This window comes from Dendrobates tinctorius, unplaced genomic scaffold, assembly GCF_039654945.1.
Source record: "Dendrobates tinctorius isolate UK_male_01 unplaced genomic scaffold, ASM3965494v1 ptg000189l, whole genome shotgun sequence".
Classification (NCBI taxonomy): domain Eukaryota; kingdom Metazoa; phylum Chordata; class Amphibia; order Anura; family Dendrobatidae; genus Dendrobates; species Dendrobates tinctorius.
Genome location: NW_027361856.1, coordinates 3,230,885 through 3,249,900, shown reverse-complemented (window position 1 = coordinate 3,249,900; position 19,016 = coordinate 3,230,885). Strand labels below are relative to the sequence as shown.

General features: G+C 44.1%; 1 protein-coding gene across 1 annotated transcript in view; it reads right to left on the bottom strand.

Annotated features, from left to right (window-relative positions):
* LOC141055625 (V-type proton ATPase catalytic subunit A-like) overlaps nucleotides 1–19,016 on the bottom strand; it is a 210,287-nt gene that overhangs the window by 40,876 nt on the left and 150,395 nt on the right. Inside the window, exons 10-12 of the mRNA XM_073552273.1 lie at nucleotides 9,009–9,123; nucleotides 3,271–3,334; nucleotides 815–1,018 (exon numbers count right to left, since the gene is read on the bottom strand). Coding sequence (XP_073408374.1) covers nucleotides 815–1,018; nucleotides 3,271–3,334; nucleotides 9,009–9,123 — 383 coding nt within the window. The remainder of the gene's footprint in view (nucleotides 1–814; nucleotides 1,019–3,270; nucleotides 3,335–9,008; nucleotides 9,124–19,016) is intronic.

Sequence of the window (19,016 nt, the reverse complement as noted above, 5' to 3'; positions counted from 1 at the left end):
TAAGAAATGACACCCTGAAATCAAGACATTGGGCCTTATCCTAAAACCCCTGAGATTCAACAACAGAAAAATCTGGATTCAGATAAATGCAAAACAATTAAAGCATAGAAAAAGTCCAATATCTAGAAGTATCTGCCATGAGCAACAACCTGCAAGACCAATATATTTCTATATTGAGGTCCATTATCAGGCCAGTCTGAACTTGAACACAATGTATGGCTTAGGACAATGTCTATACGGCCTTCATATGGCCGTCATGAAAGGGTCATACAGCAATCACATGATAGCATACCCCTTTATATAATAGCTAAATATCTGTGGAGAACTTGGGCTCCATCTATAACTAACCCACCACAATCCTGTAGTCTGCTCACCTTTCCCTTTACTGGTTTGAAGACCTCAATTGGGCTTCAGCCGCCACTAAGATGCCATGAATCAGTGGTCTGCTCACTTTTTTCACCAGTGGTGTGTACATCTCACCTGGGTTCAATCCATCACTAACCCACCACGAATCAGTGGCCTGATCACCTTTCCCACCAGTGGTGTATAGACATCACCTAAGCTAAATCCAAAATCAACCTACTACAAAAAAGCAGTCTTCTCACCTTTCCCACCAGTGGTATATAGACCTCACCTGGGCCCCATCCATCACTAACCCACCACAAACCAGTAGTCTGCTCAATTTTCCCACCAGTGTTGTGTAGATCTCAAATGGGCTACATATGCATCACTAATGTAAAACGAGCCAGTTATCTGCTTACCTTTACCATCAGTGATGTGTAGACCTCACCTGGGGGGTTCATCCATCACTAACCTTTCCCACCAGCTGGACAATCTCTGCCAGGTCCTCTTCTTCTTGAAGAATTTCCTTGGCCTTTGTCCTGAGAGGTACAAGTTCAGCAAAGTTCCTCTCGTAGTATTCGTCCAGTGCCCTCATGTATTTGCTGTAACTGATGAGCCAGTTCACCGAGGGAAAATGCTTCCGCTGTGCCAGCTTTTTGTCTAAACCCCAGAAAACCTATGAGAATACAAAACTAAATGAGACTGACATTACCTGAAATCTCCTGTGCCTGCCATGTACTCTTCCTAAGAAGTTTACAATAAACCATATTCATCACAGTGACCAGTGAATACCCCAAGAGACATGAGGGCCACACAGGAGATGGCAGTCTCCTGATACCCACTGGTTATCATTCTGATGTAACACCGTTGTCTAGGGATTCTGATGATGCCATTGGTTTTGCCTGGTGAACTTCCATTACCCTGAGTAATAAAAAAAATTCTGGAGTGCTTTAACCCCTTCATGACCGGAGCGTTTCCCGATTTTGCATTTTCTTTTTCCGCTCCCCTTCTTTTCAGAGCCACAACTTTTTTTTCTGTCAATATGGCCATATGAGGGCTTATTTTTTACAGGACGAGTTGTACTTTTGAATGACATCATTGGTTTTAGCATGTCGTGTACTCAAAAGCGGGAAAAAATTCCAAGTGCATTGAAATTGCAAAAAAAGTTTTTTGTTTGGCTTTTTTGCTAGGTTCACTAAATGCTATAACTGACCTGCCATTTTGATTCTCCAGGTCATTATGAGTTCATAGACATCAAACATGCCTAGGTTCTTTTTTATCTAAGTGGTAAAAAAAAATTCCAAAGTTTACTAAAAAAAAAGAAAAAAAATGCACAATTTTCCGACACCCGTAGCGTCTCCATTTTTCGTGATCTCAGGTTGGGTGAGGGCGCCGATCTGACGTTTTTAATGATACCACTTTTATGCAGATATGTTCTTTTGATTGCCCATTATTGCACTAAAGTTGCAATAATTGCAATGTTGTGGCGACCAAAAAAAAGTAATTCTGACGTTTCGTTTTTTTCTCGCTACGCGTTTATCAATCAGGTTAATCCTTTTTTTATCAATAGATCGGGCAATTCTGAACGCGGCGATACCAAATATGTGTATGTTTGATTTTTTTTTTATTGTTTTATCTTGAATGGGGCGAAAGGGGGGTGATTTAAACTTTTATATATTTTTTTTATTTATATTTAAAACTATTTTTCATTAACTTTTGGCATGCATCAATAGCCTCCATGGGAGGCTAGAAGCTGCCACAACTTGATTGGCTTTGCTACATAGAGACGATGCTCAGATCGCCTCTATGTAGCAGAATTACTACATTGCTATGAGCGTCGACCACAGGGTGGCGCTCATAGCAATCCGGCATCAACAACCCTAGAGGTCTCAAGAAGACCTCTGGTTGTTATACCGACGAACCCATGACCCCCGATCACGTGACATGTCCCAGCTTTGATGCGGGCTCACCACCAGAGCCCACATCTAAGAGGGGGTACTGCCATTGGACGTACTATCCTGTCCGATGGCAGTAAGGGTTTAAGTTGATTAGGGACTTCTGAAGAAGATTGTTAGGGTCAAGGTTTTGTACAATTTGGATTTCTATCGCCTTGGATTACACATATACAGTTCTGGGGTTTGGTTTAGCAGGATTAGTTACTCATGATTTGGAGGTGAAGTGATGACTGTAAACCAGGGAACACGACCATGTAGAAGTATTGAGGAACACACCGCATATAGAATGGAGTTTAGCTGGTGGTTCCCATCAGAGGTCTAAAAGTAGTCATCTCTAGGCCACTTTGAGGGGTTCAGCAAGACCCCTTGCTATGACCTCGGATCACTGTGCAGCTTCTATCTGCCACCCCAATTTCTTGATTTTTTTTTGGCCAATTTATTCTACTGTCAGATATTGGTGGTCATATCTGTCTTGGCAGTCCTGTGACATGATGGTCACTGTTGACTTTCACTCCAGAGACCATACCCAAACTTGCTTTCATTGACTAAGGCTATGTGCACACGCTGCGGATTCACCTGCGGGTTTTTCCGCGCGGATCCGCAGGTAAAACCGCAGGTAAAGTGACCTGCGGTTTTCCTGCGGATTAGCCTGAGGTTTTGCCCTGCGGTTTCACACCTCTACTATGTTAAAGGTGTGAAACCGCTGCGGAATTCGCACAAACAATTGACATGCTGCGGTTTGTAAACCGCAGCAAAACCGTGCGGAAAAAAACGCAGCGTGAGCACAGTGGATTTGAAATGCCATAGGCTAACATGGTACTGTACCATGTCTGCGGAACTGCTGCGTTTCCGCAGGGCCAAAAATGCTGCGGAAATGCAGCAGAATACGCAACATGTGCACATAGCCTAAGGGCCTCTCTCTTAGCTGCAAAATACAGTTACAATGACTGACAGAGCGATGCACGATCCTCACCTGTACTATTCCCAGAGTGGCCGATGTGACAGGGTCAGAGAAGTCACCTCCAGGTGGAGATACTCTGAAACAGCAGACATAAGAGTAAAACACTGACCATTGTAATAAAAAAAATCTCTAATTTGATAAAAGACAGGAGTGGACAAACATGATACACAGGCAGAAGTGACTCTTATGATGCTTAATATGGAGCTCTTTCTGTTGTTTTACAGTTTAATATTGTAACTTTTTGCTTTTTTTATATTACATAGCACTATAGCAGAGCCTAAATGTCTGAGTTTGGTTAGGGTTAGTTTAGTTTGTCATTGTGGTGTTCCTGATGAAGAAGTCATGTACTTTGAATCGCATTGAATAAATCCACAACTGAATGGCTACATTTTTTGGACCTTGAATCATTCAGCAGCACAGATTAACTCCACAATCTTCCCATTGTAATAAGGTGGCACGGGCAAGTCCACCAGGTCACAGTCAGTGAACAAATCACATACCATAGAAGAGAAAAACCAGGACAAAGGCACAGCTGCATGACCTCGGGTTAATGAAGCTGCACACACATCAGGGAACACGGGTGCCACTTCAAAATGAAAATAGTCTGTATATCCACAGAGAAGAAAGTTCATAGGCACATACCATCCCGTCCCTTGACCTGTTGAAGCGCAATGTATGTGCAAAATGATCGTCGTCTGTACTTGCTCCATGGTTTTATCTGCCTGCTGTTGGTAACTTGATGCCACAATAAAGGATTATTTTGCACGGGACGGTATGTGCCTATCCACTTTATTCTCTATGGATACACAGTCAGTGAACACCCCGGCCCTTTGTACATGAAAGGGCAGGTCTAGTCCCAGCCCCAGGTCACAGTGGGTTACCTCAGAATCATGGCTGCTCTCCACATTGGAATGGTATGCTTTGGATGCACAACACGTCACACTCTTTAGGGCCCATCAATGACAACTTGTTTAATGAAGATGAAGAATAGAAGAGGGCAACAATTCATCAACTGTCCCTATTCACAGCAACAGCTTCAGCAACAGAGGTAATGACTTCCAGTCAGCTTCCAGGGGCAAAAAGTCTCTTGAGGGGCACACACAGTCCCTGTGCCTATTGCCTGATAGTCCAGTGGCAGCTCTTTTCTCTTCCAGTGGTATGGCCAGCTTCCAGCAGGGGAGCACACCCTGCCACTGGCCAGCCTGCTCCTGCACTGAACTGCAGACAGGGACTTCCTGTCTGCTTGGAGGCTGCTGACCCAGCCCCCTAAATTAACCCTCTGCTATCCCTAAACTACAGGGTTATTTTCACTAGAAGGTTGAAACAAAAGCGCAATAGGGTCTTATCCGGGTAAAATGTTCAATTACTGAATGTATTAAACTCACCTTCTCAAAGATAAAATAAAGCTTGTATAGTAAGTCAGCCTGCTGCACGTCCAACGGTCCACAGCGGAACCGTACCACAGTTCAATAAGGAATAAATTCTTGGACTTTGAGTGCGCTGCCAGACGGATTCAATAACCACACAAGGTTAAAAAAGTTAACCCTTTAATCCCTACGCGTTTCAAAGCATAACGCTTCTTCTTCAGGGGTTGATACATGACTACAGAGAGCTGTCATCACATTTATACATACAGGATTCAAATTTGGCGCCCTCAGAGACACGAGGAGCGCCGCAAAGGTCAAAGATCAAAGTGATTCAAGCGTCAAGAGTTCATAAAGGTTAAACAATCCCTAATTAAAAATAAATCTTTATTATGTTTTACAGATAAAAGAAAAAGAAGAAAAGAAAAAGGATGATAAAAAATAAATAAAGAAAAACGAGAAAAAAATATATATATATGTAAAATGAACCCACGACGTGATGAAAAAGAAAAAAAGGGATCAAAGTCCAGCGAACACACCGCTACACCAGGGAGAGTGTTTGAATTTAAAAGAGAATTTATAATCCGACCATTGGTATGAGTCTCCAAAATAGATATTTATAAAAGTGATAATTAAATACTGAATGTGTATGTATGATTAAAAATACGCTAATGAAATTGATGTGAAAAAAATGAATAAAGATAAAAATAAAAAATATATATAAAAATAAAATGTGTCACTAGTTATTTTATTTCAAATTCCATGAGGAATCCGTGGCGTGAGTTGGTAGACAAAAGGAAAAAAGGAAAAAAGAAAAAAGAAAAAACCACAAATGGAAGAAACCAAGATCGCATACCGCTGAAGAAATGTTAAAAAAATATTATATATATTAAAAAAAGTCACCCAAAACAAGAACTGATTATTATAAAAAAACTGTATGCATGAAAAAAATTTTTTTGAACAGAAAAACGCATAATTAATTTCATTTCAGCAGTCTATTCGAGATGCGAGGTTCCAATAACACGAACCAGACAAACAGAAAAAAATTGTAGGAAACGAAAAAATGCAAAATAATGACCAAAAAACCAAGGGAAAATTAACACCTTAGTTTCCAGAACAATGTCACATTATATGGAATATGAACGAAAACAATACATAAAAAGTAAAAATTACGTCAAAACGCATGCATGAATGGATAAAAATATTATTAGATAAAAATATTATTATTATTAATATGAAAAAACGTGTAATAGATAAAATTATTTGAAGGATATATACACCCGTATTAGCCATGATAAATGAAAGACTATAGTATGTATAGGTAAGATTAACCCACTAAGTGGGTGTAAAAAATGTGCAAGAAAAAAAAAAATATATATATATATATACATAATATATATATATACATAAAAAAGAGAAATTATTTATTATTATAAACATATGAAAAAAACATATCATTTTTCTTTTCCCCTTTTTTTCATTTGGGGGTGAAGGGTTAATTTCCGTTGTTTTTTCTTTCTTCACATAGATTTTTTTCATATGTTTATAATAATAAATAATTTCTCTTTTTTATGTATATATATATATTATATATATATATATATTTTTTTTTTTCTTGCACATTTTTTACACCCACTTAGTGGGTTAATCTTACCTATACATACTATAGTCTTTCATTTATCATGGCTAATACGGGTGTATATATCCTTCAAATAATTTTATCTATTACACGTTTTTTCATATTAATAATAATAATATTTTTATCTAATAATATTTTTATCCATTCATGCATGCGTTTTGACGTAATTTTTACTTTTTATGTATTGTTTTCGTTCATATTTCATATAATGTGACATTGTTCTGGAAACTAAGGTGTTAATTTTCCCTTGGTTTTTTGGTCATTATTTTGCATTTTTTCGTTTCCTACAATTTTTTTCTGTTTGTCTGGTTCGTGTTATTGGAACCTCGCATCTCGAATAGACTGCTGAAATGAAATTAATTATGCGTTTTTCTGTTCAAAAAAATTTTTTTCATGCATACAGTTTTTTTATAATAATCAGTTCTTGTTTTGGGTGACTTTTTTTAATATATATAATATTTTTTTAACATTTCTTCAGCGGTATGCGATCTTGGTTTCTTCCATTTGTGGTTTTTTCTTTTTTCTTTTTTCCTTTTTTCCTTTTGTCTACCAACTCACGCCACGGATTCCTCATGGAATTTGAAATAAAATAACTAGTGACACATTTTATTTTTATATATATTTTTTATTTTTATCTTTATTCATTTTTTTCACATCAATTTCATTAGCGTATTTTTAATCATACATACACATTCAGTATTTAATTATCACTTTTATAAATATCTATTTTGGAGACTCATACCAATGGTCGGATTATAAATTCTCTTTTAAATTCAAACACTCTCCCTGGTGTAGCGGTGTGTTCACTGGACTTTGATCCCTTTTTTTCTTTTTCATCACGTCGTGGGTTCATTTTACATATATATATATTTTTTTCTCGTTTTTCTTTATTTATTTTTTATCATCCTTTTTCTATTCTTCTTTTTATTTTATCTGTAAAACATAATAAAGATTTATTTTTAATTAGGGATTGTTTAACCTTTATGAACTCTTGACGCTTGAATCACTTTGATCTTTGACCTTTGCGGCGCTCCTCGTGTCTCTGAGGGCGCCAAATTTGAATCCTGTATGTATAAATGTGATGACAGCTCTCTGTAGTCATGTATCAACCCCTGAAGAAGAAGAGTTATGCTTCGAAACGCGTAGGGATTAAAGGGTTAACTTTTTTAACCTTGTGTGGTTATTGAATCCGTCTGGCAGCGCACTCAAAGTCCAAGAATTTATTCCTTATCCCTAAACTACATACATTGCAATAGACAATGGTGATACAGTAAGACAAGGCAAACACAGCACATACCTTAATACATACAGTAAACATTACAGGACAATACACATTAATGATCAAATACAGGGAAGGAGAGAGGGAGCAGCCGAGGGTCTCCGCCACCTCCTTTACTATATATCGGTGTATGATCCAGTGGCCTAGATTTTCATAGGTGGAGACAGTAAGGTGTGAGGTGTTACATGTTACAGAACCACTCAGCACCCAGAATATGTTGTGCAGTTATATGTATGTATAATAGGTTCTATGTGAGATGCATGTCCCTAATGCATCAGCCCACAGGCTGCGCCCCTGGGCAGAGGGGACACGATATTCTCCTTTTGTCTGCCCTCCCCCCACCTTTGTAATTCCCACAGTAAACATCGGCAGGCTCCGGCCACCTGCGGCTTTTGTAATGCATGTCTGGCCTGCCGCTTTTCTATTGGCCTGCCCTCTGTATCTGTGTGATATATTCTGAGTCCTGTGAGTAAAGTGTTGTCAGACTGGAAATACGTGGAGAAGCAGTGATCTTTTATATGCGCCCATGTAACCAAGGAATTCCAGCCAGCGTCATTCATTCAGACTCCAGCCAACGCAGAGCGGACCTCCGGAAACACGGGGTGGTACTGAAAGAGGTACTCCAGCTTGTGAGACCCTGTTACATGAGGCATGTAAGGGGTCTGTGTTGTACATCGGTGTATGACACACTGGTCCAGATCTCCATAGGTGGAGGCTGTAAGGTGTGAAGGCATGTAGATGGTCTGTGTTATACATCAATGTATGACCCACTGGTCCAGATGCCCATAGCTAGAGGCAGTGAGATGTGGGGGGTATTTAGGGGATCTGTGCTGTATAACAGTGTATGACCCACTAATCCAGATCATCATAATTGGGGGCAGTGAGGTGTGAGGCATGTACGGGGTCTGTGTTGAACATTGGTGTGTGACCCATTGGTCCAGATGTCCATAGGTGGAGGCAGTGAGGTGTGAGGCATGTAGGCGGTCTGTGTTGTACATCGATGTATGACCCACTAGTCCAGATTTTCATAGGTGGAGGCAGTGAATTGTGGGGGAAATTAGGGGATCTGTGCTGTATATCAGTGCATCACATTGGTCTAGATCTCCATAGGTGGAGGAAGTGAGGTGTGTGGCATTTAGGGGGTCTGTGTTGAACATCGGTGTATGACCCACTGGTCCAGATATCTATAGGTAGAGACAGTGAGGTGTCAGGCATGTAGGGAGTCTGTGTTGTACATGGGTGTATGACTCCCTGGTCCAGTTGTCCATAGGTGGTGGTAGTGAGGTGTGGGGGCAGATCTCCATAGGTGGAGGAAGTGGGACCTGTGGTGGTTTACTATTGACATGATGTCTTCTGGATTATCACTTTAAAATGAAAAGAGATGGTGTTTGTGTATCGATAGCGGGTGATGAACACAACCAATATCTAGTCATAGAAAATAGGCATTCGATAAAACAGCAGAACTCACGCTCCAACAATGCTGACACTTCCTTCTCTGTCAGGGCTCCCAAGACATCGTACTCTTCCAGCACGCTCATAGAAGGATGCCAGACGAGCACCAAGGTAGGCAGGATAGCCGCTGTCTGTAGAACATAAACAAGTCAGAATCATGCCTGTTGTAGGGGGTCAGCCACTTCTAAGAGCTGAATTACGCTGTGACTTTAAGAGACAATGCTCCTATCTGATTTGTGTGCACTTTGACTAGTCCTTTATCCCCTGCAGCTTGCTGTGTATTGGTTTTGAGCAAGGAGCAGAAAGTGTCAGTTCAGGAAGTGGAGAGGGAGCCTTGTGTCTGTGAGAGACAGGCAGGACTATAAATGCGTCCTAACAATGAGAGACTGGTAAGTGAACTAACTGCTTCAAGCGAGAAGATAGCGCCCAGTTACCGAAGGATTGATCACCAGGACCGTGTCAGAAGGAAAGAGGCTCTTAGCACAGCCAAGTAGTTCTCCCTGAGCAACTGTAACCTTAGAGAGGAAACAACGCTGTGGTACCAGTAACCTCTCAACATTAGAAGTGGGAACGAGACTTGCCAGGATCCAGAAGAAGACGGATCAGTTAACCTGAAGGAAAAGCTCAACCAAATCAACAAACTTGGCTCCACTACATCAGGACCAGGCAGCAGCTAACAAGCTTTCTCCTAAGCTCTACAAAACTGTGAATGAGACACCGGTGTTCAACTATGTAGGCTTCTTTAGGTAGGATGCTGCAGCAGCATGGCCTGATTATTGAAAGCCAGCTGGGAAGTTAGAAGAGAATATTCTGAAAGTACTAGAAATTGTTTATACTGTTTATATTGAACTTTGCATTGCCATAGCTGGAGTGCAGCTTGTGTGACACGCTCCAGCTATCTCTGCTTGTATATATTATTAAAGTTGTCATTACAAAACATGTTATTCTTAATTTCTGGCATATAATCCTCCATCTTTCAATAAAGCCAATGTCTTGTTTCTGCCTCTTCATCTACTGTACCATATTTGAGTCCTGCCAGTGGTGTCATTCAGGCACTGCTACACCATCACAGTGTAGATTGCAGCTCAGTCTTCTAGACATGGACAATAGAGTAAGACTCACTAGATTCACTATCGTCCATACAAGTCCATAATGAAATGTCCTATGGGGCCTTAGGAAGCAGCAACCATACATCAAGGGTCATCAGAGGACATCAAAGGACCTAGCTTTGCAGGGGCCATGTCCATTATCTTTGGGCAATCAGTTCTGGGCTTCACAGCCTCATTGCAAAACGGTCTGATGGGTCGATTACAGCTGGAGTCATCTGTGTAGTAGTCATCCACATTAATAGGAATTTAGACACTGCTTGATGTCTGTAATGCTCAGGTACTTTGGATTAAATTTGGCATTGCACTCTCTTCCTTATGAGATTATTGAGCTACTAGCCTCTAGTCAAGCTTCCTTTCACCTGCTGCTTATCCTCAAGATTCTACTGAAGCTCCGTGGACCGATCCCTAGCTAGCCCTGACTACGCTACCTGCAGCTACTGCCCCTAGTCGGTGCTATTCCAGCCCAGGTCAGTCCATAACACTTATTGCGGAGCTTCGAAACTTGCCTGCGGTCACTTATTGCGGACTGTTGGCTCTTGCCTGCAGTCACTTATTGCGGTGCTTCAGCTCTTGCTTGAGGTCATTTATTGCGGACTGTCAGCTAATAAGGGTCATTACTACCTCTATTTTGCACAGTATTGTGATAGATTAATATTATACACAATATTCAAGAAATGCAGCAGCGTGGTAATAAACTGTGACAGACATGGATGTCACGCAGTGTGGTGGCACTGTCACAAACACAGATATCAAAAGACTGACCATCACTTTCAAAAAGAAAGACTAATGTGAACAGGTGCAAGCTTTGAGAGCCACTCTATATGTAACTAAGCAAATTGTCTCTTCAGAGAGGAAGAGTACTAGAACTCTAGAACTACTTATTTGAAGTAGTAATCCTAAAAGTCAATATCTACCCTCAAACGAGCCTTGTCACATGACTTAGGATAAAAGCCAAAACCAAAATCTCCATTTGCAGACATTGTATTTCAGGGTTCTGCCCCTAGTCAGTGCAAAGTGTGAGATCTGGTTTGGCCTGCTGAGAGGCGCCTGACCGGGATCCAAGGGGTAAATTTTCTCCTTCAAAATTGATATTTTGGTTCTGGCTTTTGTCATGTGCAAGGCTCGTTAGATTGTTGATGGTTGATATTGACTTTTAGAATTGCTACTTCCAATAGTCGGAACAAAAGTTTTAGTCCTCTTTCTCTCTGAAGAGACAATTTGCGTATTTGTCTTGGCATGTCAGGCTTGACATGTCACTCACCGCAAGGAGAAATGATAGCCCTTGGATATATGTAAGTAACAAATTAAAGCTGCACACTGAAACACTATAGTCTGCAGATGTAGAACATATGGAATGGGAACTGCATTACTATTAAAATAAATAAAAAAAAAAGGGAAGGTAATTGGTGCATAAACTGGCCAATTCATGTGAGCAGAGCAGCCAGTGACAAGAAGACATCTTTGTTGGGACATTGCTCTAACAAGGCATACCCATCTGTTGGGACCCTAACCTAACAAGGCACACCCCTCTGTTGGGACCCTGACCTGACAAGGTAACCCCTTATATAGTGATTACCCCCTCCCCTTCTCGTATTTTTTCTGTCTTATCTTTTATTTGGTAATTATGGCTGCCAGGGGAGAATCCTGGTACACTCAGCAGAAAAAGGATGCTCTTGCTGGAATATGCATGTATAAAGGCATCGATCCCCAGGGCAAAACCAAAGGCCAAATGTGTCATGATTCAGATTGGGTTTTGAGTCCTGTCTGCCCCTTTTCCCAGTCTGGTCATGCAGGGGTTAACTTTGCCTTGCCTCGTTTTGGTTTCAGGTCAGCTATTTCTCCCCGCTGCATAATGCAGGCGATGTGTAACAACAACCCTTAAACCAAAAAAGAAAAAAGCCTCTAGACCAAAGACATGAAACCGAAAAAAACTAGAAAAATCAGGGACTGCAATAGAATTTGTTTCAATGGGACTGGAAATAGTGAACATAAAATAAAAAGTGACTCATATATCAAATATCCAAAGGTCAAATGGTCAGTCACCAAGATATAATCGACAATATACTGTAGGTCAGTACCCAGAGTAGTCCCTGAAAAAATAGAGGTTCAAAAAAATATCATAAATATAGTAATATTTTATTGATGATAATACACACATAAAGTGACAATATGCAAAGCATAATCCAAAGTATAGCAAGAGGCGGCAGTTAAAATATATAGGGTGTCACATGGTACATAATAGAGCATAAGGAGATATACCAGTCCTCATAAGGAATCAATAATTATGTGTTGAGGGATCCACAACTACAAATTGATTAATGCGTACTGTTGGCAGAGTTATATATGAAAGTAGTGCGGCCCAATATAAATGACATACGAGGCATGTATCTTCCTAGTATGAAGCAAGGTAAATGTGTACACCATACAGAGAGCGGGTAGTCTCACTGAATGCAGTTGCACATGTCCAGCTGCTCAGAAGCAAATGAAAAAGATCCCATCTCAGTCCAGCATACAGTTATTCGCTTCTATAATATGTCAACAAGATAATGGCCATAAGATCGCTGAACAGAAAGTAGCGGTAAGTTAGATATGGAGGGAGCTCAAAGCTGGTTACCTTCAGTCATGGTGCCGCTGGATCTCAGTGCAAGCAGCATCGGTGGGACACAAGGAGGCTCCTTGTTTTATACTCCTTTTTTCCACCTGACCATGTGGATTTTTTCTTTTTTGGTTTAGGGGTTGACACACATCGCCTGCATTATGCAGCATATTGTCACTTTATGGATGTATAACAACCCTGCTGGCATCACTGCATGGCCTCCCATCCTCCGCACACCAACTTACTCAATGCTCTGGGTCATGCTGTGAATTCTGTTTGCTGCCTGTCCTATGTTCTATGCTCTGTTCCTCTGCTCTCCTGCATGCTTCTTGGCTGTGTGTGTATAGGGGGGCGGCGCCAGAACTCTCTGGTTCTTATGCAGCCAGGGTGCACCCGTCTAATCTGTCCCTGACCAATTACCTAGAGCCCTCGACTATTTAGGTCCACCACACCCACTGGAACATTGCCTGTGCAATGTCTAAACTCAGTATCTTGCTGCTGAGGAAGCCAGGCCCTGTCCTGTGTATCTCCTTCTCTGTAGAAATACTCTTAGCCTTGCTTTGTGTTCTTTTTCTGCCCTCCAGGAGGCTGCATATCCTGGTCTCTGTGTCTTGGTCCTAGCTTTGTGTTTACTTGTCCTTCCGCCTGCCAGGAGGCAGAATATCCTGGTCCTTGAGTCTTTGTCCCTGTACCTTGTCTGAACTCTGTCCTTCCTCTGCCTCCTTGTCTTTTGCTACCTTCCCTGCTGTGCCTTTCCCTGTGTCCTCCCCGTCCTTGCTCTGCACCCTTGCAGCTTTGCCTGCTCTGCACCCTTGCAGCTCTGCCTGCTCTGCACCCTTGCAGCTCTGCTCCTGCTGCTGCTGCAGAACCTCTTGCTGCAGCTTCTTTCCACATACCTTGTGGTTCAGTTTGCTCTGCTGCTGCAGAACCTCTTGCTGTAGCTTCTTTCCACAGACCTTGTGGTAAAGCTTTGCTCTGTGTCATGATCCATGCTGGATCATGACAGATAAAATGCACTAGTAACCTTTTTTTTTTCCTTAAGCTGTGGTGATTAAGTTTGGTTTTGCCCCCGGTGGCCATTAGGATTATTACACATTGGTGTCTTTTGTTCTAGTTTGCCCCCGGTGGTGGTGAGCGTTATTGCACATGATTATAAAGCAGGTGTGATTGCTCTGGCTCTGCTATAAAAGAGTGTCAGGTGTTGCATCATGGTTGGTGATAGTGTTCATTTCAACCATCCTTGTTGGAGGAAGGATCTAGAGAGAGGTCCTGGCAGCTCAGTCAGAGCCCTGTTGTGGAAGGAGTCAGAGGGGATTTCCTTGCAGCTCTGTCAGAGCTTGGTGGCTGCTATTCAGGAGGAAAGCTGCATTCTGGTGGTGGACTCTGTTGCTGGGAGCAAGAGCAACAGAGCAAAGCTAAGTGGTGTTTCCCTGTTTGTATTTTTCCATGGTGTGTATTAGTACAGCGGTGGGGCCAGTGCCTGCATCACCCAGCTCCCTAGCAAGGGATAGGTGTAGGGTGTGCTAGAGTGACAGGTATCCTGATCGGCGCTCGGTGCGGAACCGACCTAGGGAACGTTAGGAGTGTGCAGAAGGTCTCCACGTCCCCGTTCCCTATCACAGGGCCCACCGTTGTAACTGTTTCCCCTTCCCCCCGTGTCTTGTTGTTTTAGTTACCGGCCAGTGGGCTGTTTCACACAGGACAGTTTCACGTGCCGTGTCTTGTTGTTTCAGTTACCGGCCTGCTGGTCGCGTCACACAGGACGGGTCCACGTGACACTCTGCTGCTGCAGAACCTCTTGCTGCAGCTTCTTTCCACAGACCATGTGGTTCAGCTTTGCTCCACTCCTGCTGCCGCTGCAGAACCTCTTGCTGCAGCTTCTCTCCGCAGACCTTGTGGTTCAGCTTTACTCTGCAGTCCTGTGGCTCCGCCTACTCTGCGCTCCTGCGGCTCTGCCTACTCCACACTCCTACGGCTCTGCCTACTCCACACTCCTATGGCTCTGCCTACTCTGCACTCCTACGGCTCTGCCTACTCTGCACTCCTGCGGCTCCACCTACTCCACACTCCTGCCTGTATCCATACCTACACCTCCTGTGTCCTGTCCCTGAGTGGGATCAGCAGTCACAGCCAGACACCACCCTGGAGTGGCACCTGGCAGCTGTCTGCTGCACAACCCTGACCTCACCATTGGAGGCTCCAGAGAAGACCAAGGCAGCTGTCTTAGTCAAGCCCCTTTCAGGGTAGTCTGGTCTGTGGCACAGTGGGGCCACAACCCCCCAGCTCGCACCAACCAGCTAAGGTGCGAGCGTGACACGATGTCAGTTATATTTTCTGTCTACGGCGTGAGTATATGACTCTGGTAGTACCCTGATTTGCCCTGCTGCGCTTACTGACTTTGCCCGTGTCTGTTCCTTCCTCTCTTCCTGTCCCATCTTAGTGTTTCCCTTTATTTTGGGATTTCCCAGTGTTTGATTCGGTTTTGGCTCTGACCTGACTTTGTCTCTTGCTTCGGGTACTTCTGCTTTGGACTGGTACTGACCCTCTGGCGCTCTGCTGACTCTGTGCTTGGTTTTTCCCTTTATACTGTGTGACGTTCTAGGTTTTGACTTGACTTATTTGACTTCTCTGCTGCCACCTGGTGGTAGCCTAACTGCAGGTCTGCTATTGCAGATGTGCTGTCCTCCTTCCACTTTATTGCCATCTAGTGGAGCTTGCAGCTACCTTGCATAGCTGCAGCGTGACAAAATGGTCGCAGAACTGGTGCAACTTGAAGCAGATCAAGACCATGCCCAGAGCCCAGCGGAGGCAGGGGTCAGCCAAATTATGGACGTTACCGAACTAGAGGTCCAACCAGTGGAGGCCGGCCCTATTCGCAGCCAGGGTAGCATGGACCGGTATCTGCAAATGGCCCTACAACAATGCCCCGCAGAGGATTTTGCGAGATGCCTGCAGCTGGTCCAGCAATACCAAGAGAGAGCCGAGCAAGAGGGCCAATCCGAGCGGGCGGCCCATGTGAAGGTAGCCCGAATCCAGGGGCAGAGGTCTTCCCAGCCCAGAAGTGAGTCCAGAATGGACAGCCAGCCAGAGCATTTTCCTGTGATGTAAAAGGATGGGAACTTGGACACTTTAGGGGATTGGAAAAAACCTGTAGACAGTACCGGTTGCCTGTGACCGAATGGGCCCGATATTTTACCCCAGAGCTCAAAGGAAAAGCTCTGGAGGCATTTGTTTCTCTCCCTCCAGACCAAGATGGAGACTATGAGGCCATCAAGCAGTCCCTGATAAAGAAGTACCAACTGACTCCTGAGGTTTACAGTAAAAAGGTTTACCAGTTCCTACATATTTGTCCAGCTAAGGTGCGACAGTTCGTGATAGACCTTATAAAGCAGCGCAGGTCGTCCACACCTACGAGGCTGACTGTAAACCGGACGTGTGGAAGCCAGCTGGAAAGGGGGTAAGCCAACAACCTACCCTAGTACCCCTGCCAGCTGACTCAATGGAGGCCCTGTCCCCTTTGCGAACACCAGGCCTACACCCTACACTGGAAATCTCAGCTTCGCCTGTCCTAAGAAGCAGAAGAGGAACCCCCCCAGCCAAGGCCTCAGGGCATAATACAGCAGTTCTTTTTGTGGGTAGGGCAGTGGGGAGGGTATGTGACAATTTGCAGCACGTCACCGTGGGGAGCAAGGGCGCTATAGGCCTCAAGGACACCAGTGCCGAACGAACCCTCATCCAACCCAGACTGTCGGCTCCTGAAGAGTTTATTCCGTTGAAAACCCTGACTGTCACCTGGATTGGGGTCGTCCGCTGTCCCTTGCCGATTGCCTGGGTTTTTATAGATTGGGGTGTCGGGAGAGGGGTGAAGGAAGTGGGGGTGTCTGAATACTTGCCCACCGATGTTTTGTTGGTGACTTGATTTGGGGAGGATGTTTGTGTATGATTTCCCTGACCCCCCTCCCCAATCTGATACTGAGGGTAATGATAATGATGTGAACATGTATGCTACCTGACAGTGATTTACCTGATAATTCTTTATCTGACAATGATTTATCTGATAATGATTATGTATCTGAAGGTACGGGAACACTCAGACACGTCACGCTGAGGGGTGAGATGGCTGAGGAATCACTAACAGGAGCAAACAACAGTGCTAAGGGTAATGGGGATAGGAATGGGAACCATGAGGAAGGTGATGCTGTGCAACTGACCAGTGCCACAGAGGAAGGTAACTGCTCCATATATAGCACTGCTCCTGAGGTAATGGGGGTGGATGGGGAGGTAGTACCCATAGCAGCGCCAGCTGATGGGTCTGTGGAAATCCCCAGGGAGAAGGCCTAAGTGGCTGTTGTCACCCGCAGTCAGAGTGCCCAGATTGCAGATAACGCCCTGCCTTCTGGAGAGGGATGACTGAACCCGAGATGGACCCAGAGCAGGTCCCAGAGGGTTCTCATTAGGAAGGGACCTTGATGTCACTTCTAGCTGCCTCCAGCCAGAAGTTCCAGGCTGCTCTGCACTCAGATGCGAGCCTGGAGACCTTGAGACACGTTGCTGAGATGCCCACCTCCGAGACTGATAAGGAGAGGATGTTCTGGGAATGAGGGAGGGTGTAATGGGAGACAGTTGTCAGTAAATCCCAAAAGGACTGGTTGAGGGAAAGACAGCTGGTCATCCCCTACCAATTTAGGGGTGAGTTGTTAAGGATTTCCTACAAGATTCCACTCGCTGAACACTTGGGGATCAGCAAAATTAGGGCCCGGCTGTCTCAACACTTCTATTGGCCCAAATTGGGGACAGATGTGACAAACTACTGTCATTCCTGTATCACCTGTCAAAGAGTGGGGAAGTCAGGGCCTGCTCTTAAGGCTCCCCTGATCTCTTTGCCAGTGATAGAGGAGCCTTTCCACAGGATCGCTGTGGACATTCTGGGACCTCTGGCCATACTCAGCAGCTCTGGAAAGCAGTACATCCTTATTTGTGGTAGACTATGTTACCTGGTACCTGGAGGCAGTGGCTCTGTCCTCAACTAGGGCAGATAAGGTGGCGGATGTCCTCTTGGCCATCTTTTCACGAGTAGGATTTCCCAGGGAGATTCTTACCGACCAAGGGACTCAATTCATGTCTCCCCTTATGGAGGCTCTCTGCAAAAAAGTGAAGTGTCTGGTATCGAGCACGTATCACCCCCAAACCAAAGGTTTGTGTGAGCGCTTCAACTGTACCCTCAAACAGATGTTAAGAATGCTAGCTGAGACCCAAAGATGCGACTGGGAGCGGTATCTCCTACATCTGCTATTTGCTTACCGAAAGGTTCCGCAGGCCTTGACTGGGTTTCCCCCCCTTCGAGCTTCTGTACGGCAGGCGAGTCCAGGGACCCCTTGGGTTAGTAAGGGAATCCTGAGAAGATGAGTTGAGCCCTTTGGAAGTGTCCATCATGGAGTATGTCATGCGTTTCCATGACAAGATGCAGACCTTAGCGCAGTTTGGTGCATGACAACACGGTGCAGGTTCAAGATGACCAGAAGCACTGGTACGATCAGAACGCTCGGGAGCGGACCTACCAGGTGGGTCAGAAGGTGTGGGTGCTGGTCCCCATACCAAGGATATGCTTCAGGCGGCTAGGGAAGGCTCATACGTCGTACACCAACAGCTCACCCCAGTCACCTCCGTGTTCACACTTGAACACGCTCGGGGTACGCGCAAGGTTTTTCACGTCAATATGTTGAAAGCTCATCAAACGTGAGCATGCGTGCTACCAGTCTGCAACCAGACCGAGTACGGGAAGGAAGATCCCCTCCTGGACATGCTGGCCCAAGCTAAGGCAAAAAGAGTTTAGGAGTGATAAGGTTAGAATTTTTTTGTTTATCATTTAAACTCATTGATGGTGATGTGTGTCAGGGCTCTTTATATCACAGAAAGCAATTGCAGATACCTGTGCAAATTAGTTTGACAGGTGTGTCCAAATAAAGGCAAGACTACTTAAGAAGGCTGTTCCACATTATTAAGCAGCCTACATTTTTTGCCAAAATGGGAAAGAAAAAGGATGTGTCGGCTGCTGAGAAGCAGCAAATTGTGGAGTATTTAGGTCAAGGCATGACTACAATCAACATTGCCAAGACACTTCATCGTGATCATCGCACAATCAAGAAGTATGTAGCTGATTCCCAGCACACACGTGTGCGTGCTGATAAGGAAAAATTGAGGACACTTTCCAACAGGCAATTGCGTCAGGTTAAAAGAGCAGCTGCAAAAATGCCTTGTCATAGCAGCAGACAAGTTTTTGAAGCTGCTGGTGCCTCCAACGTCCCCCGAACAACAAGGT